At 49.9% G+C, this 26,185-nt stretch overlaps 1 protein-coding gene across 1 annotated transcript in view; it reads right to left on the reverse strand.

Moving 5' to 3' along the window:
• RYR1 (ryanodine receptor 1) overlaps nt 1-26,185 on the reverse strand; it is a gene marked incomplete in the record, with an annotated part of 85,448 nt that overhangs the window by 16,849 nt on the left and 42,414 nt on the right. The window contains 27 exon segments of the mRNA XM_074277611.1: nt 60-156; nt 1,141-1,253; nt 1,607-1,744; nt 1,895-1,954; nt 2,758-2,928; nt 5,639-5,731; nt 6,038-6,106; nt 6,108-6,126; nt 10,061-10,301; nt 11,527-11,856; nt 12,808-12,938; nt 13,186-13,267; nt 13,918-14,156; nt 17,805-17,865; nt 18,073-18,122; nt 18,842-18,963; nt 19,058-19,125; nt 19,288-19,403; nt 19,532-19,655; nt 19,925-20,000; nt 21,223-21,300; nt 21,410-21,553; nt 22,349-22,438; nt 22,740-22,818; nt 22,984-23,147; nt 23,910-24,050; nt 24,871-24,961. Of these exon segments, the coding sequence (XP_074133712.1) occupies nt 60-156; nt 1,141-1,253; nt 1,607-1,744; nt 1,895-1,954; nt 2,758-2,928; nt 5,639-5,731; nt 6,038-6,106; nt 6,108-6,126; nt 10,061-10,301; nt 11,527-11,856; nt 12,808-12,938; nt 13,186-13,267; nt 13,918-14,156; nt 17,805-17,865; nt 18,073-18,122; nt 18,842-18,963; nt 19,058-19,125; nt 19,288-19,403; nt 19,532-19,655; nt 19,925-20,000; nt 21,223-21,300; nt 21,410-21,553; nt 22,349-22,438; nt 22,740-22,818; nt 22,984-23,147; nt 23,910-24,050; nt 24,871-24,961 (3,187 nt within the window).

Raw genomic sequence — 26,185 nt, forward strand, 5'->3', positions numbered from 1 at the left:
TAATGCCCTCTTCCCTGCACTTCCACAAGGTCCCCCTCTGCCACAGGGCACCCTCTTACAGAAAGGTCATCAATCATGCGGTCCTCAAAACTGTGCTCCTCCGTTAGGATCCATGATGCTTTGTAGGACTCCAAGAACATATTGCTTGCCCGATGCCTGTGGGACCAGGTTAAGGTGAGAATGGATGAGTGGGTTCCAAGAGAAGTTACTATCTTCCTATTTACAATCTTTTTGTCTTTGACACTCCATGTCAATTTCTTTTGAAACATTCCAACCATGTCAGTTTTTCTTGAATCCCTGCAACCATGTCAATTTCTAATCTCTCCAGCCATGTCAGTTTCTCTTGAAATACTCCAACCATGTCAATTTTTCTTGAATCCCTGCAGCAATGTCAATTTCTCTCTAATCTCTTCAGCCATGTCAATTTCTCTTGAAACACTCCAACCATGTCAGTTTTTCTTGAATCCCTGCAGCCATGTCAATTTCTCTTGAAACATTCCAACCATGCCAGGTTTTTTTGAATCCCTGCAACCATGTCAATTTCTCTCTAATCCCTCCAGTCATGTCAATTTCTCTTGAAACACTTTAACCAGGTAATTTTTTCTTGAATCCCTGCAGCCATGTCAATTTCTCTCTAATCTCTTCAGCCATGTCAATTTCTCTTGAAATACTCCAACCATGTCATTTTTTCTTGAATCCCTGCAGCCATGTCAGTTTTTCTTGAAACACTCCAACCATGTCAGTTTTTCTTGAATCCCTCCAGCCAATGTCAAATTCTCTTGAATCACTCAAGTTATATCAATTTCTCTCAGTCCAGCCGTCAGCATTCAGTTACCTCCACTGCCTCTCCACCCAACATTGTTCTGATAGTTTTTGCTTTGTCCCCTACCTTTGCCTTGGAATTCTGATCTTATTTCCGCCTCCTGAATTTTCCTATCCCTTTATCCTTCTCATTTCCTGACCCTACCTCCCTGCTGGATTCTGAATCAAGTAGTTCTGGTAGGAATTCAAAGTTAATGTAGGATCTATTTGGGATTAGGAAAAAGCCCATTCTTGTCTATGCCCTTTCCCCAAGATCCCCTTTTCTACTTGGAATCCTCCGACTTGCCCTCATCTTCCTTCTTGCTCAGGCTTCCTTACCGAGGCAAATTGTACAAGGGTGTCATGCGAAAACAAGCCACGACTGCCCGGCGACGCTGTTTTGAAAGCAGCTTGTGCCACACGGCTTTCTTGGACTTGTAGGGGTGTTCTGTCTGTGGAAGAACAAGGAGGGATCAGGGAACTAACACCTCAAAACTCACCATCTCCTTAGAACCCATGGGGCTGTGGAGAGAACATTGCACTAAGAATCAGGAGAGCTAAGTTTCAAACCAGTGATCAGCTGGGTGATCTTGGGCCTATTAATTAACTCTTTCTAGGCTTCAGTTTCTTCATCTACAAATTCAGGGGGTCCCTGCCAGGTCTATTATCCTATGAAATCCATGTGCTCTTATCCTTTAAGGTCTTCTTTTATCCAGGCCTGGGACCTTTGGTTCCAAAGTTCTTCCTCCTTGGAGGCCTAAGCCTTTTCCCAGAAAAGGCCTGCCCCCTCAGAGCTCCTTCCTACCTGCTCCAGGTGGTAAAGCACTGCCGATACTTCCTGCACTCGGCGAACAATCTTCTCAGGGGCATCAGCATCCTCATCCCGGCCAGGAAGCCCCCGGTACAGGGCCATCTGCCAGCGCAGTGATGGGGAGCCCTCACTCTGGAAAAAAAGGGACGGGAGTTTTGTGGAAAGTGTTTCTAAGGAATGAGTCTTGGAGCTAGCCTGATATGCTTTCTCCACTCAGCCTATCCCCTATAACCTCCCCCCTACCCCCCCAACCTCCAGTTCCAGGACTGGGTTGATTGATACCTTTCCCTGAAGATGAAGGTTATTCTGCAGAAATTCCCGAACTTCTTCATCTGTGTCTTTCTGGAGACAAACACATTGGGAGGGAGGCAGAGTCAAGTTGAATTCCCCCTACAATTCCCCCTACTGTTCTCACAAGGACAGGGATCTAGGGGTATATTTATGAGACTGGAAAGAGTCAGAGAATGGCTGGGAGAAGGATTAGTGAATGACCTAGGAGTCACAGAATGTTCAGATGGGTCAGAGAATAATTAGAGGAGTAAGAAATCAGCCAGATAATAGAGACACCACTAAATGGTCAGAGGGGTCAGATATTGATCAGGAGGTCAGTGAATGGCCAGAAGGGTCAAGTACTGGCTAGGAACATCAGATAATTGTTGGAGACAGGTGAAATATATGTCAGGTCAGTGAATGGGCAGAGGGATGAGAGATGTGTTAGATACTGGTCAAATGGGTCAGGGAATGGACAAAGAATAAGAGGCACCAGAGAATAGCCACAGGGGTCAGCAATTAGTAAGAAACTGGTCAAAGAGGTCACTGAATGACAAGGTAGGTCAGTCAATGACTAGAGGAATCAGGAAATGGTCAAAGTATCAGAGGGGTCAGAAATAGGTTACACATTGGCCAGCAGTTATTGCATGAACAGAGAAGTTACTAAAATGTCAGAAGGTAAGTGAATGGCCACGTGGTGCATGATGGGTCAGATACTGGCCAGAGGGAACAAGGAATGGATGAGGGATCAGAGGGAATATTGAATGGCTGAAGGAATTTGAGATAAGCCAGATACTGATCATAGAGGTCAATAAATGTGCAAAAGAGTCAATAAATTATTGAGAAAGAGAAAGTTCAGAGAAAGCGGGTGGTACCAGGGCATAACGGGTCTTGGCCAGCGCGATGAGGTCCTGGTCAGTGGGTGCACACATGTTCAACCCAATGGGCAGCATCTTCTTGAGGGTAGCCACTATCAGAGAGGTCTGGATGGAATATCGGTCCCCCCGACGCTTCTTCTTTGTTCTCTCCTGATCGGAGCCTCCTGACTGCAGGCCGCATATGTCTCAGAGCCCAGAGACCCCCGATCTCCCTCCAAAATCCCCGTCTGGGAGCCCATCTCCCCAATCCTCCAAACCCTTGGCCCCCCTGGGTTCAGTTTGCCCTAAGAGGTCATTCCCTTCACCTCCCAGACCCCAGAAAGATCAAACTGTCCAGTTGAAGGCTTCCCTGACCACAGCCCCCAAGAATGACTCAAGTGCAGAGACGTGGAAGAGACAATGGTGACACGTACAGAAGACATGCAGATCGAGGGGGGAAAGACCAACATGGGCATATGGAGAAACAGACACAGAGAAAGAAGAGGACAGAGAGAGAAACAAGGAAGGTACAGAAGAGACTGATGCACAAGATATGGACTTCTGGACTTGTTCAAGATCACACATGACGATATCAGCGCTGACATGGAGCCCTGGGCTCCCAGCATTGACCCCCATGCCTGCCCTTCTGCGGGGCAGCATGCACATGCCCCCCTCCCTTCCACTTCCCAACTCAACAGCCACTCCTCCCCAACCCAAGATGCTCTAGAGTAGCAAAGAGAATTTTTTTTTTACAAAGTAAAAAAAAAAAAGGTAGAATTGCAAGAAGCTAGAGAGCTGGGGAGGAGGAGTAGGGGACAGGGCTTTTGGTGGTTGTGATAGTGAGGGCAATAAGGAAGCTGTAGGGGATAAAGGGGGAAAAATAAAGTAGAAATGTAAAATGGGGAACAGGTTCTAGTGGAGGGACCTGGGGAGATAAAGGAGGCTGGGAGAAGGAAAGCTGGGACTTGGGGATCAGCAGCCAGAGGACAAAAGGACTGGAGGTCAGGAAGAGTTGGAGGGGAGAGTGGTGTTGGCAATAGGAGAGGGAAGAGATTGGGTGATGAGGGGGCAGGGGAAGGATAAGGCTAGGAGATGAAAAGTGTCGGGACCAGGAGAATCAGGGAAGGTAGGAATCAAGGGGACAGGGAGATAGCAGGAACAGAGGAGATTGGGGCTGGGGGATTCAGCCATCCAGCCATGCTTTGAGACCCCTAGGGTGGGGGAAGTGCTGACCTGTCCATCTCCCGCCTGCTCCATCCGGGCAGAGACAGAGACAGAGATATGGTTATCCCTGGAATTCCCAATCCATCCCCTGCCCAGGCCCCTTCCTTAGAGTAATAGACTGGGGTTGGAGGGGACAAAACCCCTTTGCTGAGAGCCTGAAAACCTAAGTTTTAGGGTCACTTCTGCACATCAGGGGAAATATCCCTTCTCTCTGATCCTCTATAGAAATGAGGTGAGGGAATGGATTCAATAGTTATTTAATGGCTCTGATATCCTATATCCTAAAGTCCCTCTGAGATCAGCCTACATTCATTTTTTGGCTTATATTCTCAAGTCCTTGCCAGCCCTAACTTCCCTTCTTCTTAGTTCTTTCAATATTGACTTTTTAACTTCCACTTCCCTAGGGGCCCTGTTAGATGGCCATCCACACAATCCAACTGCGGGATGAATCATATCCATCCACAATAGCCCTCCTGGTCAGATGATGGATTCAACTATCTCCTCTGTGCTCATAATTCTTGGATATTTCTCTCTCTCTCTCTCTCTCTCTCTCTCTCTCTCTCTCTCTCTCTCTCTCTCTCTCTCTCTCTCTCTCTCTCTCTCTTTCTCTCTCTCTCACTCTTTTCATGGTCCCGCTTTTTATTTTATTTATTTATTTATTTTTTTAATTCCTGGATCTCTTATTCAGCCCTCATCTCTCTTGAACTATCTAGTCTTGCATCATCAATGACCTATTTGACATCTGGAATTAGATGCTCCATGTCTGGAACCCAGCCCTGTTTCTGCTGAGTTCCACACCCTCCTTGAGATCTGGATGGCATTGTTGGCTCCTCACTTGATGGATTGAATACATTGTCGGAGCTTGTCATTTCTATCTTCACATCTCTTGTATATCATCCTTCTTCACTAGCACAACCACAGCCTTTGTTGGGCCCCAGTCTAGACTTCTTCAATCACCTCCTGAACGCTGTTCCTGCTCGAGGTCTCTCCCTATCCAATCTATCCTCCACTCAGCTGCCGAAGTGATTTCCCTAAAGACTGAGTGACCATGTCAGGCCTCCAATGATCACAGAAGATCCATTGGCTTCCTTTAGCCTCCAGGATCAGATAGAAAAGCTTTTTCACCACTTGGCTCCTTCATCCCTTCCTCTTCCAAGTTAACCCTCCACACAATCTATAACCTATTGTCATATAAGATGCCATCTCCTACCTCCGTGCATTTGTAATGGCTATCTACCAAGTCTGGAATAATGTCTGTCCTCATTTTTCAGTTTCTTTGGCTTTATTCGAGATCTCACCTTCCTAGCCTCCCCTGCTGCTATTGTCTTCCCTGATTTTATGCTCTTTATATCTTGTTTAGGTGGTCTACCCTTAGCTACCCTTGAGGGCAGGGACCCTGTTTTTGTCTTAATACAGGGTCTGGCACATAGTAAGTGCTTAATAAAAGTCTAGGAATATGGTATTCCTAGCACTTAGCATATAGGAGGTACTTAATAAATCCCCTGACTGGGAATAGGGAGAACTGGGACAAGGGAAGGCCATGGGAAAAAAGCTGAGGAGAAATGGAAGGAGTGGAAGGAAGGTAGTGAGGAGGAAGGTCTGGACTGGAGGGGAGACTGGGAGGGGGGCAGGAAGAGAAGACCCCCAGGCCTCTTCCCTTTTGCCTCTTGCTTACCTTGGCCATCTTGCTCTTGCTATCTGCCGTCAGGAAGGACATGTTATTGATTTCGTTCTGTACCACGAAATTCTGTTCCTCTCTCTTGAAGTTCTGAGAGTGGGGGAGAAAATAGACATAATGAAGGAGGGTCTTCATATCTCAGGATGACAGAACCAGAAGGGACCTTTGAACTCTAAACAGAGTATTTGAGTTGGGAAGTATTAGGGGTCAGCTAGACCAAGAAGGGAACAGATTTCACTTCATTCTGAATCAGTGACAGAGCCAAGACTGGAACCCAGACCCCTGACTCTGGGTCGGGAGGCCCTTGCCACTCCACGGTTGCTCCCTCTCTGGGAATTTCACAGCAGTGTTAAAGGATGGAGCTGGGGGAAGGAAGGCCAAGGGTCAGATGCTTACATGAGACTTGGACCAGTAGATGAAGATTTCTGCTATCATCCTGAAGAGTTCTTCTGCATCAGGGTTGGGGTTCTGTTAGCCAGTGGGCTCTGCGGGAGGGTGGTGAGTCAGAAAATTAGAGGGGAGGGGGCAGCTAGGTGGCGCAGTGGAGAGAGCGCCAGCCTTGAATTCAGGAGGGACTCGAGTTCAAATCTGGTCTCAGACACTTAACACTTCCTAGCTGTGTGACCCTGGGCAAGTCACTTAACCCCAGCCTCAAAAAAAAAAAGAAAAGAAAATTAGAGGGGAGAGGGGAAGAGGAGAGGGGCTTAGACAGGGCCGATTGATTTTATAGATGTGGAAACTGAGGCCCAGAGTGAGGCCGTAGTGGTCAGCTGGACACCATCATTTTAAGACATTTGTTGAGAGCAGGGAAAGGAAGGGAGAAGAATCATACCAGGGTGGCCCCCAGCTAACTCCCTTCTTTACAGAGGTGGGGGGACCATGGACATGGAGATACTGCACCCCGGTCACAAATGGTTTTACTGAAATGCTTTTTTCTCCTTCTTTTAAAATCCTTATCATATAATTAAGGAAAATGTTTGACATATTTTGGATTACTAGGGGAGGGGGTGGGGGGAAGGGAGGGAGAAAAATTTTTGGATCATAAGATTTTGCAAGGGGGAATGCTGAAAACTATCTATGCATGTGTTTTGAGGGGAAAAAAAAAGCTTTAGTTAAAAAAAATATATTTATCATAAGGAATAGCCACTTAGGGAAGAGAGAAAGAAATGCATTTGGGAAATGATAGACTACTAAAAAAAAAAAAAGATAAACACAAATAAAATAAAATATAAATATAAAAAAGAAAATGAATAAAAGAAAACGAAAAAGAAGCCTAATGTCGGCTCCCATTATAGGAATGGTTGGAGTAATTCAATCCTTAAGGAGGAATTTTTAGCATTCCTTCCAAAAGCATTTTCTAGAGTGACTCATTCTTCAAAGCATTTGGCAGGGGCTTTGTCCCTCGGGAGGCACCCTCAGGAAGCAAGGAAATGACTTTTCTCAGATAAGGAAGGACCATCCTTTAATCCTTTGAATTATAGAATCCTGATGGTTTGGAGGGTCACATCAGTGGAACTACTCCCCCTACTGGTGACTCTCAGGACCCCCTCCATGCCTTGAGTCCTAAAGTTCTTGTCCACAGCCTATACAGGGAGGGTGTCCACTGGGCTGGGTGCCTAGAGGAAACTCTCCTCTGTCTCTGGCCATTGACCAGACTTCCCCATCACCTTGTTATCCAATAAGCCCCATTTTTATTCTCTCAATCTCAGGCGTGATATCCTTTGTAAAATTTCTCTTGGACAGTTCTCTGTTGGGAACATGGTGCAGTCAGGCCCGCGACCATGTGTCTCTCTAGTACCCTTTGGGTGACCTGAAACTTTAATTCTTTGGAATTAATTGTGCCCAGGGCAATTAGAATAGCAAGTGATTAAAGGCTTCGGAATTTTCGCTGAGGTGGCCATGGTGCTTAGCTAAGAGCTGGGAGGCTTTTGATTCTAAAAACACGTCCGGCATGAGTTAGGGAAGTTATTTATACTTTGATTACTTTCATGTTCTGGGTTAAATGCCCAGTCGCCCAGTCCAGCTACTTGACCTATGACTCAGATCTGTTCAGGAGCCGGTCTGGGCTGGAAGACGGATGGGGGAGTTTGGGAGGGAGGAAGATTAGGAAGAGGCCGTGTTCAGTTAAGCTGTGATTGATAACGGTTGGGGATGAGTCAGGAAGGTACCCAGTGGTACCTTACAATCTTAATCTCCAAGCTTACAGAGCTATATTCCAGGAAACAGAAAAATACCAGCTAAGATTACTCAGCTATGTCAGCAATGCCTGGGAGTCTCTGGAAAATGGGAGGGATGCCATAGGAATGAAGAACAAGAAAGGGAAGAGGGGGGATGAATAGGGAACTTGGCTTTGATTTCTGGAAAAAAAAACCTGAACTTAAAAAGGCAGAATGGGCACACGGAAAGCACCAATCACAAAGGGCCAGGAGGAATGTCCCGAAGCACAGAACCGACTATATTGCCTCCCCTCCTCCCTACTCTCCAGTGGCTCCCTATTACCTTATAGATCAAATATTAAATGCTCTGACTGGCATTCGGAGTCCTATCTAATCTAGCTTCTTCCTCCCTTTTCAGTCTTTATACCTTCCTTCCCACCATATATTGTTTGATCCACTGACCCCAGCCTCCTGATTGCTCCATGAATTAAGACCCTTCATTTCTCGGCTCCTGGCATTTTCTTTTTCCTTTTTGGTTAGGCAATTGGGGTTAAGTGACAGCTAGCAAGTGTCTGAGCCTAAATCATCCTGACGCCAAGTCTGGCCTGTTCTCCAGTGAGCCATTCCTCTGCCTCTTGGAATACAGTAGAGACTTAATAAATGTTTGACTATTTACTATTGATAAGCCAGGGAGTGTCCAGAAAAGGGTCTTACAACATTTCACCATTCTTCCAGTCAACTGACTCTTCCCTCTCCTTCATCCGTCAGAGCCCATTAGTTACCAAGCTGTATCCATTCTACTCAGTCTTTCTGCATCTTGCCTCGATTATTACAATTGTCTCCTAATTAGATTCTAATCTATCAGTCAGCACTTATTAAGTACCTACTGTGTGTCTTTCAGTGTCCTGAGATATAAAGAAAAAACATGAAACAGTTCTTGTCCTTGAGGGGGTAGGGTATGTTCCCAGGTGAGTCAGTATAGGATATATGCAAAGAGGTGATGATGGAGGAAAGGGGGCTCAAACACCTGGGAGGTGAAGAAATAATTTTATAAATTTCTATTTGTTTTCTCATGCTAAGCACAATGCCTGGCACACAATAGGTGTTTTATAAATGCTTCTTCCTCCCTCCCTTTTAGCATGTAGGCTCTTTCAAGGGCAGGAACTGTTTTTTTTTGTTTTTTGTTTTGTTTTTAAATTTCTATTTGTTTCCTTATATTTAGCACAATGCCTGGCACACAGTAGGTGTTTTATAAATGCTTCTTCTTCCCTTCCTTTAGCATGTAGGCTCTTTCAAGGGCAGGAACTGTTTTTTTTGTTTTTGTTTTTGTTTTGTTTTGTTTTGTTTTTTAAATTTCTATTTGTTCCTTGTGGTTAGCACAGTGCCTGGCACACAGTAGATGCTATATAAATGTTTATTCTTCTCTCCCTTTCGCATGTAAGCTCAGGGCAGGAACTTTTTTTTTTTTTTTTTTTTTTTTTTTTTTTTAAATTTCTACTTAAATTTAAATTTCTATTTGTAGCACGGTGCTAAGAATGGAAAACCCCACAGGCCTCCCTCCGGCCTGGGCCCCGGCCACTCCTGCGTATCTCATGCAGACACTAAAGAAGGGGCCCCGGGCCACCCGGGGAAATCCCTGGACACCGGCTGACGGAAGCCCAGCTTTTAGGGGCGCTGATCCTCCCATGGTGCTCCAGGCCTGCCAGACGTCAGGGGTCTGCACGTCTGGGCGGCCCACTGGGCTGAGAAGGAGGGGGAGCCAGCTGTGGGACCTTAGCAGGGGGCCATGCGAGAAATGGGCTGGGGAGGCCTGGGCGGCCTGTCAGGCTGCGGGAGGAGGTGGGCTGGTCTGGGCAACAGCTGAGGGCTCTGGGGACACGAGGACGGGAAACGTGAAAAGGCCGAGGGCCAAACACCGGCGGCCGGGCTGGCACAGAGCGCGAGAGAGGCTCCGGAGAAGGAGCTCGGCTTCAGGGGAAGAGGCCCCAACGTTGGGGGTGAGACCCCTGCTCTGGAACCAGCCCCGCCCCTCTCGCTTTTCTAACCTGGCCGGGGCTTGGCGTCGCGGGGACCCGGGACGTAACCTTGGCGGGGCATGGGAGGCACGTGGGGGGCAGGCCGGCCTCCCGGGCCTCGGGGGGGCGGGGCATGGGAGGCACGTGGGGGGCAGGCCGGCCTCCCGGGCCTCGTGGGGGCGGGGCATGGGAGGCACGTGGGGGGCAGGCCGGCCTCCCGGGCCTCGTGGGGGCGGGGCGGGGCTGACCGGTTGTTGTCCACGTAGCGGATGAGCAGCGGGTAGAGCGCGTAGAGGTCCCGGCAGAGCACGGAGAACTCGTCCCGCACCAGGAGCTCTCCCTCCTCCGCCTCGGCCTTGGCTTCCAGCCTCAGCTGCTCTTCCTCGGCCACCACCTTCCCCGCGCGCTTCCGCAGGCGGCCCACCGTGGGGATGAAATGGGAGCGGAGCAGCTCGGGCCGGGCCCGGCTCACGATCGGCTGCGCGAACACTGCGGGACACGAGGCGGCGGTGGGCCGGGGAGCCCCGCCCCTCTCCTGGGGGCCCGACTCCCCCCCAGCCTTAGGGAATCCCCCCCCACAGGCCTTTGGGAACCCGCCCCAGCTCCTTGCCCTTCGGGGAGTGGGGTTCTAGAGCCGGAGGGGAATCTCAGAGACCATCTCTCCCAACTCTGATTTAGGAAGTCTCGGAAAGAGAGACAGAGACATACACAGAGATAGAGAGAGACAGAGACAGGAGAGAGACAGAGACAGAGACACACAGAGACAGAGAGAGAGACAGAGAGACAGAGAGACAGAGACAGAGAGACAGAGAGAGACAGAGACAGAGAGAGAGAGACGGAGACAGAGAGAGACATAAAAAGAGACAGACAGAGACATACACAGAGATAGAGACAGAGAGACAGAGACAGAGACACAGAGATAGAGAGAGACAGAAACAGAGACAGAGAGAGAGAGACACAGAGATAGAGACAGAGAGAGAGACATACACAGAGATAGAGACAGAGACAGAGAGACATAAAGAGAGAGACAGAGAGAGAGACAGAGACAGACAGAGAGAGAGACAGAGATAGAGATAGAGACAGAGAGAGAGACATAAAAAGAGACAGAGATACACACAAAGATAGAGACAGAGACAGAGAGAGATGGAGACAGAGATAGAGACAGAGAAAGGGAGAGTGACTTGTCCAAAAGCCCAAGCTATTTAAGGATCAGAAGCAGGACTCTGGATTCCAAAGCCTGTGGTCTTTTCACGGAGCCTTGCTCCTCATCACTCGGGCTTGGAGACCTGTCCAGCCCCTCTCTGTCTTTGGGGACTCCCAGTCCTCAGCCTCACATTCCTATCCCTTCTCTCAGCCCTTGGGAAGACTCCAGCCCGTCCCCACCTTTGACTCCATCTCTAAATGACTATCCTGGGAACCCCGAGCTTCTGCTCTGGCTCTTGGAAACCCCTACTCCCCTTTTGTCAGACTCTGGGGTTCCCAGCTCCCAAAAGGGGTTCTCAGGGGGCTCAGATCCCCTTGACTTTTACGGGAATCCACCTCTGCTCTGTGGGAATCCTGCCTCCTCCCATATCCCTAACACACTTTCTCACCCCTCTCAAACCTATCCCTATGCCCGTGCCCACCCGCCAGGCACTTTATTCTCACCCCCCATGTACCAGGCCCTTTTTACCCACATCCATCCCCACTGAGTGCTTCATTCCCACGTGCCCACCTGCCAAGCGCTTCATCCACGAAGCCTCGTCGATGCCCAGGTTGTTGACGATGATCCGGAGGATGTTCCCCAGGAGGGAGTTGAGGTGGTCCGAGGTGACATCTGTGCAGGGTGGGGGCCCCCCTGGAGGCTGGGAGGAGGGCACCTCAGGCCCCCGCTCCCACCACCGGGGCAGGTAGTTGCAGAGCATCGGCAGCGTGACCTCAATGACGTGGGGCATCTCGGTGTAACGGGCGCCCGACTCGGCCAGTCCCCCGATCTCGGCCATCAGGTGCTTCAGGTCTGGGATATCTGGGCACATCTCCTCCACAGAGCTCGGAAGGCCCAGGACTGGTACAGAATATGAGAGCCTCTTAGGGGTTCCCCAAACTCTATGATCCCACCCCCACTGGGCCCCAAACTTAGGGTTAAAGGGACCTTGGACTCTTTAAAAGGCTTCTCAGAACAAGATCCTCACCAGAGGTCCTCCAGCCTTAGCTTGGAGACCAACACAGATGGAGAGCGCCCTCCCCCCAAGCCCACCACTCTATTTCTTGACCGCTTAGTAATTTAAACCGGGCACTTCTCACTTTTTTCCTCCTTAGTGACCTGGAGCATGTGAAGCCCTTTCTCCACAGGGCAACCCTTCAGGGGTTTGAACACATTGAGTCTCTGAATCTTCTCAAGGTTATTAAGCCCCCAGTTCCTTCCCCCCTCTCTTTATGGGGCAAGAACTCAGGACCCGTCACCATTCTGGGGTTTTCCTCTGGTCACTCACAAGCTTATCAACGCCTTTACACCCAGAACTGATCACAGAATCCTCTTGGTCTGTGGTCTAACAGGGCAGAGGACGGTAGGACTGTCAAGTCCAGAGTCCTGGAAGCTCAGCCTCTCTCATTGCAGGCCAAATCTGCATTAATTTTTCCAGCTCTAATACACTCTGGGCACATATAGAGCTTGCTGTACATCAAAGAAAAAGATCTGGAGATGCTAGTAGTCTTAATGGACCCCAGAATTTAGCATCACTGAATTCCATGAGCTACCCAGACTGATAACTTTCAGAAATCTATTCTCTTATTCCAATGTTTCTGAAGCTTGCCATTTCTCTTAGCGCAGCACCCCAGAAGCAGAGGACTCCCAAATCTAGCCCCGACTCTCTACTTTGATTCCATTGAGTCCCAAAGTTAGTAGTGTACTCCCTAATCAGGGGCCCCCTTATCCCCAGAGCCACTTCTACCTTCAACTGGGGATGCTCTAAATTACAGGGCTACCTCCCTTTCAGAAGTGACCCCCAAAACTCACTGGCACGTTCTCTGGGAGATTTGGTGGTGTAGACAGAGCAGACGTTGAATTCATTCAGTTGGGGTTCAAGGAAGGCAACTGGCATAGCAGCTGCCAGACGGGCGAGGCATTCTCCAAGGGCTGGACGCAGCCTGGGGGTGGGGACATGGTCAGAACCCCCTCCCCATCCTTTGACCTTCTCCTCTCATCAGGTTCCCCACTCTCTAGCTCCTCCTTCAATGAATTGCATGACTTTCTATCCTTCCCCTCCAATCTGCTCCCATCTCCCCTTCCTCCCAATCTGCTCCCATCCTCCTTCCCCTCCAGCCTACGCCCATTCCCTCTCCAGTCTTGCCCTTTCTCAGTGACCCCTCCTTGCCCCTTCCAGCCCCTCCATACTTCTCCACATAGGAATTCTTGGTGGTCCCCAGAGAGTAGATGCTGCAAAGTGTTCGGTAGCAGGAGACCTGGACGTCGTCCACTGTGTGGGAATGATGGTGGAAAACATAAGGGCAAAGGTCAGAGATCCTTCCCTTCCCACTGATTTTTTTTTTTTTTTTTTTTTAATAGTTGGAGCTGGAAGGGACCTCAGAGACCAAAGGGAGTGGGGAGCTCGGCTCCCTGGATCAGGGCACCAAGGTTCAAATCATGCGAGCCTGTTCCCTCCTCCAGGCCTCCCTTCCTCCAAAACAAGGGGGATAATGGGGCACAATAGCAAGCACATTTCTGGAGCAGATGGAACTGGGTTCCTTCCCAAACCCCCTTCATTTTACAAATGGAGAAACTGAGTCCCAGCAAGAGGAAGGGGTAAGTCAAACATTGAGTCAGGGATCGCATGGACACAGATTTAGAGATCCCAGGATCCTGACTGTGAAGCTGGAAGGGACATCCCTTCTTTTATAAATGAGGCAACTGAGGCCCATGGAGTTGTGACAACCTGGGTGGGAATTGGCAGTCAGGATTTGAACTCAGGTCTCCCTTCTATCGTCCTTTGAAATGCTCTCCTCTAATTCCCAGCCTGCTCCAGGGACCCTGCAGAACTCCATCAGCTTCCCAGCCTGAGCCCCTGACTGGGCTTTCCCCCCCAGGCTGCCCCCTCCCCCCTCGGGACCCAGCCGGGGCTGCCCTCACAGATGACATCGTCTCCAAACTGGTGCTGGGCGATGTGCTGAAAAAGGGTGGTGAGAACGGGAAGCAGAGCCACGGTGGTGTAGGTGAGGTTCTGGCCGACGCCCTTGACCTGCGTCCGTGCCTGGGACACCTTGCCCAGGCGCAGGTTCTCCACCATCTTCTCGATGTCTTCTGAAGCGCTCTCGAAGAATGATCGGAGACCAGCCTTGACGATCTCGGGACCAGACTTCATCACGGTCCTGGGGGAACAGGACAGGGCTCGGGGGAGAGGGAGGAAGACCCAGGGGCCTGAGGACCAGAGCTGGAGGGGAGATGTCTTAGAGGTCATTGAGCCCCCTTCACTTTACAGATTGGGAAACTGAGGCAGATGGAAGTTAAGTGACGACTTGCCCAGGATCAACATAGCTAATAAATTAAGATTTGAACTCGGGCCTCCCAGACTCCAAGTCCAGGACCATAGGCACTGTGTCACCCAATGGCCTCAATAATCAATGGTTCTCAGAGTCTTTCAGAGAGACCTCAAGGTCAACAATTTTCATAATATTATTAACCTTTTAAAATACTCCTCCCTTTGCCTTGGACACATCTGAGTGAGGCTGAATTTTCTTCAAATGAGCTATTTGAAAAGCACTTTGCACACCTTAAAGTGCTATAGAAATGCTATTATTATTTATATATTTTAAATAAAAGGACACATTGAAATGGAATAGCTGTAGAAGCAAATGGGAGAACCCCGCTGTCTTCTATTAAGGGCAAATTTTAAAAAAGATTTGCAAGAAGATACATTCTTCTCACAAATTTTTTTTGATTAAAAAAGCATGTTTTCATGTAATGGTTTTATTTTATTTTATTTTCTCCTCCCCCATTTTTTCCTGGGAGGCAATTAAGTGACTTGCCCAGGGTCACACAGCCAGGAAGTGTTAAGTGTCTGAGATTGGATATAAACTCAGGTCCTCCTGACTTCAAGGCCGGTGCTTTATCCTCTGCGCCACCTAGCTGCCCCTTGTGGTTATTTTTATTTTATTTTTTTTCCTTATGGTTCTTTCAAATGAATTACAACGAAAAGTGTATTTGTTTAAAAAGTGTCAGTTTTCACTCCCACAGAAAAAAGCTCTTCTGGGGGAGGGGTAATTCTGAAGAGCACAAAGAGGTCCTGAGATCTAAAAGTTTGGGGTCTGCGGCTCTAATCGTCCCTTCTTGGAGATCAGGGACGTAAAAGCCACGGGAGGTCAGTGATTTGTTCGGAGTAGGAAGTAGTTGAGGCTCCTGATCAAGAACTCTTCACTGTTGTAGACACAATTTCTAGCCCTGTTTTTTGGGGAGGACCAGATTCTTGGGGTCCTGGTGAGAGAATAAGGGAGATTTCAAAGGAGTTGGGAAGGATCGGAGGGGTCAGACTCCCTTTCAGAATCTTTGGTCTGGGGTCCAGTTACATGATCTGCCTTGGGGCAGTTGGAGGAAGGGGCAGGGACCACCTGGCAGAATGATGGAGATTCAGAGAGCAAGATGGGCCTGGGGAGGTCATGTCAGTTTCAGTGACCTCATTTCCAAAAAGGACTAGCGTGGACTCAATGGGTATCGGGGAGAATTTGGGAATGGGGACAAAGGAAGGAGTGGGGAATGACACACTGACCTTCACCATCTTTTGACCCTGACCTTACCCTTAGAGGGTAGCGGAAGGCCCAGGGGTTCCCAAAGAAGAATGAGGGAGAAGTTCCCCGTTCCTTATAGAACTTCAGAGTCTGAGTTATTAGAAGGGCCATTTAGAACTCAAAAGAACTCTCCCTTCCCCAAGCCCGATATATTTGTATTCATCTCTCTTAGTTGGCTCTGCCCTCTGGAGCCAACGAGAATGGGTCTAGACTCTGCTTCCTGGTCGTCCTCCAGGAATGCCCAGGATGTCTCAGAGCACAAGCTACGTGACCTCATGTCAAGGAGGCCATTCCTGTCAGGGACAGTGGCCAGGTGACCCCCAGCTCTAAGGTGTTGGGGTTCTGAGGTCCTCGGCTCACAAGTGGATCAGAGAGCTCCAGGACTTCCCAGGAGCACTTGGGACAAACTCGTGTGAACTCTAACCTGGGTCGGTTTCTGGAGATTTTGGCAATTTCTATCAAGGGTCTCATCAAAAACAGGTCACATCAAATGAATCTCCTTTCCTTTTCCTTACTAGATGAGTAAATTAGGGGAATGCTATAAAGGCTACCTAGGTTTTTAGCATTTAACCAAGTGTCTCAATGTTATTTTTGTTTGCGAGATGGAGTGATAAGGGATGGATAGAAGGATGGCTGGCCAGCTCTGGAAGCGGCTGAATGCACAGGCTCAAAGGATTGTGGAGATGGCCTCAGGGGGAAGGAGGTCTCTGCTGAAGAGCTCCAGGGCTCTGTCCTACATTTCATTCAACACTTGGATGGTGCGCCAGTAGGTATGCTTGTGCAATGGCCGATAGTATAAAACTGGGAAGGCTGGTTAGTGGGTCTGCCGATCTAGAAGGATCTAGGCAGACTGGGAATGAGGGGAGCAGCATGGAACTAGAGCTGGAGAGGACTGTGGAAAAATGAATCTGAGCACTATTGGCAGTCAAGGAACTTTTCTAAGGTCATAAAATAGCAGGATCTGAACTCAAGTCCTTGGCTTCAAACCCAGTGCTCTTCTGACTGGTTGTAATTGTTGTTCAGTCATTTTTGTCATGATCTACTCTCTGAGACCCCATTTGGGGTTTCTTGGCAGAGAGACTGGAAATGCTTTGCTACTTCCTTCTCCAGCTCACTTTACAGATAAGGAAACTGAGGCAGACAGGGTGAAGCAACTGCCCAGGATTACACAATGAGGAAGTGTCTGAGGCTGGATCTGAACTCGGGAAGATGAATGTTCCTGCTTCCAGGTCCAGCTTTCTGTGTACTCTGGGGCCCCTGGGACCCTTTTTACCCCTGTTCTCTAGACTACTCCATCACAATTCCTATGAAAAGACCTGCATGTTTCAGCAGACTGCTGGCTTAGCAGGAATAAACGGGGAGAGCCCCCAGGAAAGTGCGTGTGATCTGAGGCCCCCCAAGAGAGGGCTCGTGTCCAGACAAGAGAGCGGCGGTCCCACTGGCCTCGGGCAGACCACGCTGGACAGCAGCACGCCCGCCATTGTGGTGGAGGAGTGGGGGCAAGGAGATTTACATGCTCTGGAAGGAGTCCAGAGAATGGTGGCTAGAGGGCTGGAAGGAGGCTCAGCCCGGCCATATCAGGGCCGGCCAAAGGCACTGGGGATGTTTGGGCTGAAGTAAGAAAGTCTTGGACAGGATGTGTGTGTGTGTGTGTGTGTGTGTGAGAGAATGTGTGTGTGTGTGAGTGTGTGTGTATGTGTGTGTATGTGTGAGTGTGAGTGTGTCTGTGTGTGAGTGTGTGTATGTGTGTGTGAGTATGTGTGTGTGAGTGTGAGTGTGTCTGTGTCTGTGTGTGAGTGTGTGTGTGTGTATGTGTGAGTGTGTGAGAACCCTCTCTAAGCATCCAAAGGCCTACGATGTGCATACAACAGCTGAGACCTTCCCCCCACCATGGCCCTGGACACACCGTCAGTACAAACGGTGCCGACTCTCGGACTTGACCGAAGCTGGGCCAAGCTTCCTGGTGGTTAGAGCTGGGCAGATTCGCTCAGGAGGTAACGAGCCTGCCCCCCACGCCGGGGTCCCCGGCAGAAGCTGGATGAGCCTTTTCTGGGAGTCTCTGTCAGAGGGGCTCCTTGGTCAGAGTTGGCCCAGGGTGTCCCCAGGTGCTTTCCTCGGGATGACGGGCAGAAAGGACAACGCATGGATGGAGGGACTGAAGCCCCAAGCCTTGGCTGCAGGGCCCCCTGTGGGTTAGGACGGGGGGCCTGGGGTGTCAGGGTGATAAGGTCTCACCTTGCATCCAGTGACCGGGCGAGGATGTGCAGGCAGTTGACCACAGCTGGAGCGTCAGTCCCTGAAGGGAGAAGAAACAGGATGGGGCGAGGAAATGGGGGCCCCTGGTCCTCTTGCTGACCCAGCCCTGACACCCATACGTGCACCCCCAGTCCTCCATTCCCAAATGGAATATGGGTCCCAGTTGGGGGCAGGGATGAAAGAATGGGGGGAGCGTGGAGGAAAGGATCATGGTGGGAAAGGAGGCACCGAAGGGAAAGGTTCTTACCAAAGAGAGAGACTCGGTGGCGGACCAGAGCGGCGAGTTTACAGAACAGGCTAGAGACGAGGACAGAGGGGAAAAGGGGACAGAGGAATGGAAGGACAGGGGATGAAGAGATATGGGGATGGAGGAAGAGTGAGAGAGGGGAAGGTCACGAGGCGGAGGCTCAGGGAGAGAGGTGAGATTGGGATGGAAGGATGGAGGGAAGGGGACAAAGAGACAAAGAGGAAGGGGCAAAATGGAAGGGAGGAGAGAGAGAGGGAGGAAAGGAGGGGAGGGATAAGAGGAGAGAGAGAAAAAGAGGAGGGGTAAGAAGGGGCATAGGAAGGTAAAAAATCATGGGACACCGGCAGAGAAATGGGAGGAACAAAGGGACAAGGGGTAGAACAACAAAAAGAAGGAGGGAATGGAGAGCAGGGAGACAAGGGAGCGGGAGGATGGGAAGGAAAGTGCGGGAGAAGGGGAGGACAAGGCGTCGGGGAAGAGGGACAGGATGGGGACAAAGGCAGAGAGGGAGGGGAGGTGGGGAGAAGAAGGTGAGAAGCCATGATAGAATAAGGACTTAACCCCTGCCACTGAGGACAGGCGGAGATGGTCCCCAAAGGTGGAGGGATGTCCCCTCACCGAGCAGGACCTCCTGTGTCTTGTTGCCCCTGAGGAACCCCAAAAGCCAGAGGACAAGGGAATGAGAGCAGCCTGAATGCAGGAGACGGGGAGTGGGGTCGGGGTCCTTCGGGAGCAGGGGGTTCAGGGGTTGAGGGCACGGGGCACTCACCTGGTGATCATCTCCTTTTCCTTGTTAGAGGCGTGGCCCCCACTGCCGAGCACCTTGGCTGGAGTGGACAGGAAGTAGAGGCAGTGATTGTTGAAGTACTGGTTGATGAGAGGCAGGAGGATCTGGGGGGGCGGGGAGAAGATGAGTAAGAAAAGGAGCTTGGCCATAACCTCAGATCTTGCCCCAAACTCTGACCTTTTCCCCCTGACCACCAACCTTGGCAAAGAACTTGATCTCTTGCTCATGGGGAGACTTCTCCACCCGTCCACTGCTCACCACAGCCTCTGAGGGATGATGGGAGATGGGAAAGGGGATCATTGGGTTTGAGAGGAACCTTCTGGGGGGGATGCTTGGGTGTGGAGACTTCTTAAGGGCCAAGAGGTTCTGGAGGGCAGTCCCTCGTGGGGAGGGAGCCCTCAGAAAAGGAGACTGCCAGGAAGGCTCACCCAGGTGGGCAATGAACTCCTGGGAGATGTCCATCCATCGGAGCAACTGCTGGAGGAAGCCAAATGCAAACCTCTTTTCAATGGAAGACGTGTCCAGCTCCATGTCCTTCAGCCCTCTGGGAGAGCAGAACAAACAGGACGAAGGTCGGTGAGCCACCCCCCCACACTCCAGCCACTCTCCTCCAAGAGCTGGCCACTCGCCCCTCCTCTCCCCGCCCCCCTCTCCCCGACCCTGCGCACTTACCGCGTCACTGCATAGCCGTTCATCTGCAGGAATTTGAGTAGTTCCTGAGCTTTCTCTCGATCCCGAGCTTTCTCCTTGGCCGTCAATGTGTCGTAGGGGACCAGGAGGGGATGGGTGCCTCCACCTGTGGGGGATGGTGCTCAAGCAGCAGGAAAGGCCAGGGCAAGGAGCACTAAGAGGGTCACGGATTTGGGTAATGCTGGGTGTTAGTGACCATCTGAACGGGGGGATGATTAGGGATCCCTTAAAGTGGGAGATCTAGGAGGTTCTCAGAGTGAGGATCATCCCAGGGAGTGGAGGGGGTCTCCAGGATCAGGCTTTCTCAAAGCTGGAGAATCTGGGGGTTCCCAGAGTATCCCCAAGGGATAGTGGGGTCTCAGGGCTGGACCTCACCCTTGGCTTCTAATTCCTGCTTTTTCTTCCTCCCCCACGTGTTATGGTAATTCTCAGCCAGTTGTTCAGCCATGGCCTGGAAGAAGATGGCACAGGAGAAGCTTCAGTCTCAGAAGCTGCCCAGTCAGGTCTTGGTCTTAGGCGCAGGTCCAGCATCCTCTGGTCTCCCCTCCCTTACACCGTCCTCCACTCCCTCCCCAAGACAAAGTCCTTCTAACAACAAAACTCCTATCTCCAAGCATACGTCCACACAGATGCTTAAGGTCTGGGGATGTCCCCAGCAGCCCTCCAGAGCTGAGGTGTGAGGAGGTAGAACTCATGAGTTAAAGGCAACCAGAGATCATGGGGGGCACAGTGGAACTCATTGGGGGAGGAGAAACAGAACTCATGAGGGGATACAGTCAGACGTCACCAGAGGAAGGGATACAATTAGAATTCACCAGGGGAAAGGGATACAGTCAGAACTCACCAGAGGAAGGGGATACAGTTAGAATTCACCAGAGGAAGGGGATACAGTCAGAACTCATGAGGGGATACAGTCAGAACTCACCAGGGAAAAGGGGTACAGTCAGAAGTCACCAGAGGAAGGGATACAATTAGAATTCACCAGGGGAAAGGGATACAGTCAGAACTCACCAGAGGAAGGGGATACAGTTAGAATTCACCAGAGGAAGGGGATACAGTCAGAACTCATGAGGGGATACAGTCAGAACTCACCAGGGAAAAGGGGTACAGTCAGAAGTCACCAGAGGAAGGGATACAATTAGAATTCACCAGGGGAAGGGAATACAGCCAGAACTCACCAGAGGAAGGGGATACAATCAGAACTCATTAGGGGAAGGGGATACAGTCAGAACTCATGAGGGGATACAGTCAAAACTCACCAGAGGAAGGATACAGTTAGAATTCACCAAGGGTAGGGATACAGTCAGAACTCACCAGAGGAAGGGAATACAGTTAGAACTCATGAGAGGATACAGTCAGAACTCACCAGAGAAGGAGATACAGTTAGAATTCATGAGGGGATACAGCCAGAATTCACCAGAGGAAGGGGATACAGTCAGAACTCATGAGGGGATACAGTCAAAACTTACCAGAGGAAGGGGATACAGTCAGAACTCATGAGGGGATATAGTCAGAACTCACCAGAGGAAGGGATACAGTCAGAACTCACCAGGGGAAAGGGGAAGGAGGATGGAGTTAGAACTCACTTCGGAGGTGCAGTCAGAGTTCATCAGGGGAGACAATGCAGCCAGAACTCAGATAGGACCCTTGAGAAAGGATTTAGGGTATCTCACCTGCAGTTCCCGGGACAGGGTGACACAGCTAAGGTCTGGAGGCTGGGGATTATAACCCTCTCTTGGGTCATAGGTGGCCTGAAAATGGAAGAGAGGGAACTCTCAGAGCCAGGGAAGAATGAGCCAGCTCTGCCTTGGGTCCCCCATTCCCAGTCCCCCTCCCCAATCAGCTCCCTGTTTCCCTTACTGGGGTATTCTGGGAGATCTTGCGGGTCTTGGTTTTCTTCTCTCCCTTCTCCTCCTCACCCTCACGGGCTTTTTCCACAGTCCACTCCCAAGCGATCATGGCCTTCAGTGACTCCTTGATAGGCCATCGATAAATCTCCTTGTCCTGATGTGGAATAGGGGGTGAAGAAGAAGTCATGTGATCAATTATAGTCTCGGAGAAGTATTGCCTTGTGTGGGAAGAGGGAGACCCATGAGCACAAGGCCCTATGATGGGAAACCAAAGTTGGGTGGATTTCTCAACTAGTAAGAAGAAATGGGTGAACCTGGGAGCCATCAGCGGAGCTCAAAGACTAGGAGCAGCCCCTTGACCATTTCCAGAGACCCTTGGGAGAAGGTTTGAGTGTGAGGCATCTGGACAATTTGTACCTCAACTACTCTTTGTAAGTCAGCGTGATTAGTGTAAAGCACGTTAAATTTGAAGGTAGAGGGCCCAGGTGTGAAGCTGAACCCTTCTCTCTATGTGACACTAGGTAAATAATGTCACTTTCCTAGGTCTTGTTTTCTCCTCTTTAAAAGATGGGGGAGAGGGTTTTCTTCTAATTCTCAGTCTATGGTCTTCTGATTCCTGCCTCCCCCTCCCATCTGCTCTTCTCACCCTCCCATCAAACAGTGGGGGTCCTGGCCAGACTACAGGTGTCTGGAGCTAGCAGGGGGGAAGCTGGTTTCTGGAGGGCCAGAGAAAATGGGGGATCTGAGGAGCCAGGCCCAGGAGCCAAGTGGTGTTACATGGCCAAGAGCCCATTCCAAGATGGGGGGCTGAGTTCATGCTCAGGGTTACTGGCTGGGAGGGGAGAGGTCTGAATGCGGAAGTCAGAATGGCATTAGATGCTGAGCAGCGGTCAAGGTCAGCAACTGGGGTCCAACACCGGGGCCCAGCTTGGGGTGGGGAGCAGGTCACCTTTTCTGAGAAGGTCTTATAGGGCCGAAGCATGTGGTGGGTCTTGAGCTCCTCATCGATGTTCTCTCCAAATGACCAATTGTTCTGAATCTGCAGGAGGAGAATAAATGTCAGCCTTAGCCCCTGTCTATCGGGGCCCAGGACCCCAGGGGCTCGGGAGGGAGCAGGTGGTTTGACTGGGCAGTCCAGAGTCCAGAGAGGACCCTGGCTGGGGTCCTGGGGAGAAGGAGCCCCTGAAAGCTAGATTGGAGGAATCCCAGGGAGGGTTTGCGGGGTTCCCGAGGAGCATTGAAGGGATGTGGAGGAAGTTCTGGGAATATCTATGTGGTAGAAGGAGGGGAGGGGGGCTTCTGGGGGCTTCAGGGGTCTGGAGAAAACCTGCCGTCAGTACCTTGTCAAATGCCCACTTCTCGTGTGTGTACTCTGCAAACTTGTTGATGAAGGAGTCGAGTTTCTCAGGTATGATCACGCTGAGGGTGGGAAGGGAATGATAAATGAGAGGGTGTCTGGAGGGATTTTGATTGTCCAGAGGCAGGGTCCCAGCCCCTGCTCCTCTCCCAGCCCCCAGCCCCTGCTTGTCTCCCAGCCCCCCGCCCCAGGCCTCCCTTCCTCCTTGCACCCTGAGAGGGTCTCACTTGAGTGTCTCCACGGGCCGGGGGTCAAAGTTGCCTTCAGCATCCACAGTGGCCTTTTTCTCAGCTTTGGAGGAGTAGGAGGCATCCACATAGTCAGGGGGCAGGGCCCCAGCGATGGCACACAGACACGGCATGGCCATCCGGTAGAGCTCCTGGTCGTATTTCTGTGAGGGTCCAAGAGCTCGCTGACCTGCCCCGTGCCCTCCTGCTCAAAGCAGGGAGGGGGAGCTGGGCCCTAAACTGCCTGAATCACCTTCGTCCCTGCATCCCCAAGGCCCTAGCCCTCTCAGCAAGTCTCTTCCCCCTCCCCACACTCGTCTTCCCAATACCCTTGTTTTCCCCCTCAAACTTAGGCACCTAACAATGCACTGCTTCTTCCCTGAGATCCCCCCCTTAACCCAGACATTAAGTATGAGACTAACATGTGGCACCTTGGATATGCCAAGCCTGTGGGTAGAGTCTAGCAGCTTCACATTCCCACACCCTACGGCCCTGAAGACACCATTCCCCAAATTTCCCATTTCCAAGACCTTTTCTGGCTCCTCCCACTAACCCCAAATTCAGGGAGCTTGAACCCTCAAATGCTCCCGGCATACATCCTCATTCTTCAAACCTGCTGGACCCCCTCCTTTCTTCCTAGCATTGCCACAGTTGGGGGGCCCATCCCCTGCCATGCTCCCCACCTAGTGAATTCACTCAAGGAGTCTTGCTGGCTGCCTTTCTGGGTCCCCACTACTTCCGCCCGACACCTTGCTCTTAGCACTCTTGCCTCTCTTGATTCTCTCACAATTCAGGGCTGTCATTTCCAGACTACTGCTTTCTTTCCCATCATGCCCCCGCATCTTGGGGGCCTTGCCATTCCACTGACTTCCTCCGGCTGCTCCCAAGATTAGGCTCCCTTGTAACCTCCCCTCTGGGGTCCCCACCTTGTGGGCCAGTGACTCAAAGATGCCCCAGAAAAGCTTGCGAGTCAGATGCAGCTCCTCCTCGGAGGTGACTCCATAGTTGGCCCAGCCCGTAGGGAGGCAGTAATACTTCCAGCAGCGCTCATAGTGATTGGTCAGGAGCTAGGGAGGAGGAAAAAAGGAGGGAGGAAGGAAGAAAGAGAAGGAAAAAGGAAACAAACAAGGGAGGGAGGGAGGGAGAAAGGAAGAAAAGAAAGGGGAGAGAGAGTAAGGGAAAAAGAAAAAAGGAAGGGAAAAATAAGGAAGAGAAGAAGGGAACAAGAAAAGGAGGACGGAAGGAAGAATAAATGAAAAAAGAAAGGAAGTCAGTATTTATTAAGAACCTATTGTGTGTCAGGCATTGTGCCAAGGGCTTTCCACATATTTTCTCATTTGATTCTCACAACAGCCCTGGGAACCAGGTGCTCTTACTCTCCTCATTTTACAGATGTTTGTCCTTTTACAAACATCTATGTTTGGCCCTGTTTCTTTTTTTCTTTCTTTTTTTTTTTTCCTGAGGGTAGGGTTAAGTGACTTGTCCAGGGTCACATAGCTAGGAAGTGTTAAGTGTCTGAGACCAGATTTGAACTCGGGTCCTCCTGAATTCAAGGCTGGTGCTCTATCCAATGCACCACCTAGCTGCCCCCTCTTTTTTTTTTTTTTTAATCGGTGACTCGGCTCTGGTTGAGTTTAAACAACATTAGGATAGGGCTATTGCCTCATCCAAGTTTCATATCTTCTCTAGCTCTTAATACAGAGCCTGCTACCATTGGTTGTGGAGAGGGTGCTCCATTGGTAGAGGGAATTTCCTCATCTGGAAGTTCCCTCAGACCAGTAAAAGCACAGGTCCCCTCCCTACCCCTAGTGACTTGGAATACAAAGAAATGCACTGATTAGAGATCATCTACAGCTTCTTGTCCCTCCATCCCTCAAGCACAGGCACCTTGAGGGGCATCTTGGCAAACTCGTTGAGGATGGGAACATCGAATACCAGGCGACGCAGCAGGTGCTGGAGCATGGATGGACGGATGTACCTAGGACAAAAGGATATGGAGATTAATAAGAGAAGTAATGGTACCAATGGTCATCACTGAGGAGAAGCAATGTGGTCGAAAGAGAGCTCGCTTTAGATATAGGAAGTCTAAGTGCCCAAGTGGATCGTGTGACTCCGTGGAAGTCATTGCCCTGGGCATGACTACACATGTAGGGTTTATATCAAATTTCTTGCCTTCCCAAGGAATGGAGAGGGAAAGAATTTGGAACTCAAAAATTTTAAAAAGAATGTTAAAAATTGTAATTCATGTAATTAAAAAATAAATTTAATTTTTTTAAAAAAAACAATATTTCATTTAAAAAAAAAAGAGCAGGGTGGGAAATGATCTGCCTTGGGAGAGGGTGCTTCCTCATTATTCATTCATTGTACCAACGGAATGATTGTTCCAGTCTAAATGATAATGATAATGATAAAATAGAGGCTTTCTCATTTGAGCCTTAGATTAACCCTGGGAAATAGGAAATTGTTCTTCAAGGATAATATTAATATTCATGATAATAAAGTAGAAGCTCTGTCACTTGAGCCTCATGTTAACCCATGAGGTAGAAATTTTTTTTTTTTTGAGGCTGGGGTTAAGTGACTTGCCCAGGGTCACACAGCTAGGAAGTGTTAAGTGTCTGAGACCACATTTGAACTCAGGTCCTCCTGAATTCAAGGCTGGTGCTCTATCCACTTGCGCCACCTAGCTGCCCCTAATTTTTTTTTTTTTTTAGGAATAATAAATAATAATGATGATAAAGATGGTGATAATTAACACAGAGCTCCCGACCTACCAGGTACTCTGTGATTTCGTCAGTGTGAGGAATTCTTAGAGTGGAACCTCTCTCTCCACTAATTGGATCCTGTAGTTTACAGACTCAGAAGTAGGTATTAATGGCGTTATTATCAAGGAGGGAAAAGGACCCACATGTTTGTAGTGGCTCTTTTTGTGATAGCAAAGAATTGGAAAAGGAGCGGCTGCCCATCAGCTGGGGACTGGCTGAACGAGCTGTCGTACATGAAGGTAGTGGAATATTATTGTTCTATAAAAAAATTGTGAACAAACTGGTTTTAGAAAGGCCTGGAAAGGTTTACATGAACTGATGCTGAGGGAAACAAGCAGAATCAAGAATACATTGTACACAGTAATAGCAAGGTGTGCAATGATCAATTATGAAAGACTTGGTTCTTCTCGGTACTTCATGATCCAAAAGAATTAGGAATA

The sequence above is a fragment of the Sminthopsis crassicaudata genome, chromosome X (assembly GCF_048593235.1).
Source record: "Sminthopsis crassicaudata isolate SCR6 chromosome X, ASM4859323v1, whole genome shotgun sequence".
NCBI classification, from domain to species: Eukaryota; Metazoa; Chordata; class Mammalia; order Dasyuromorphia; family Dasyuridae; genus Sminthopsis; species Sminthopsis crassicaudata.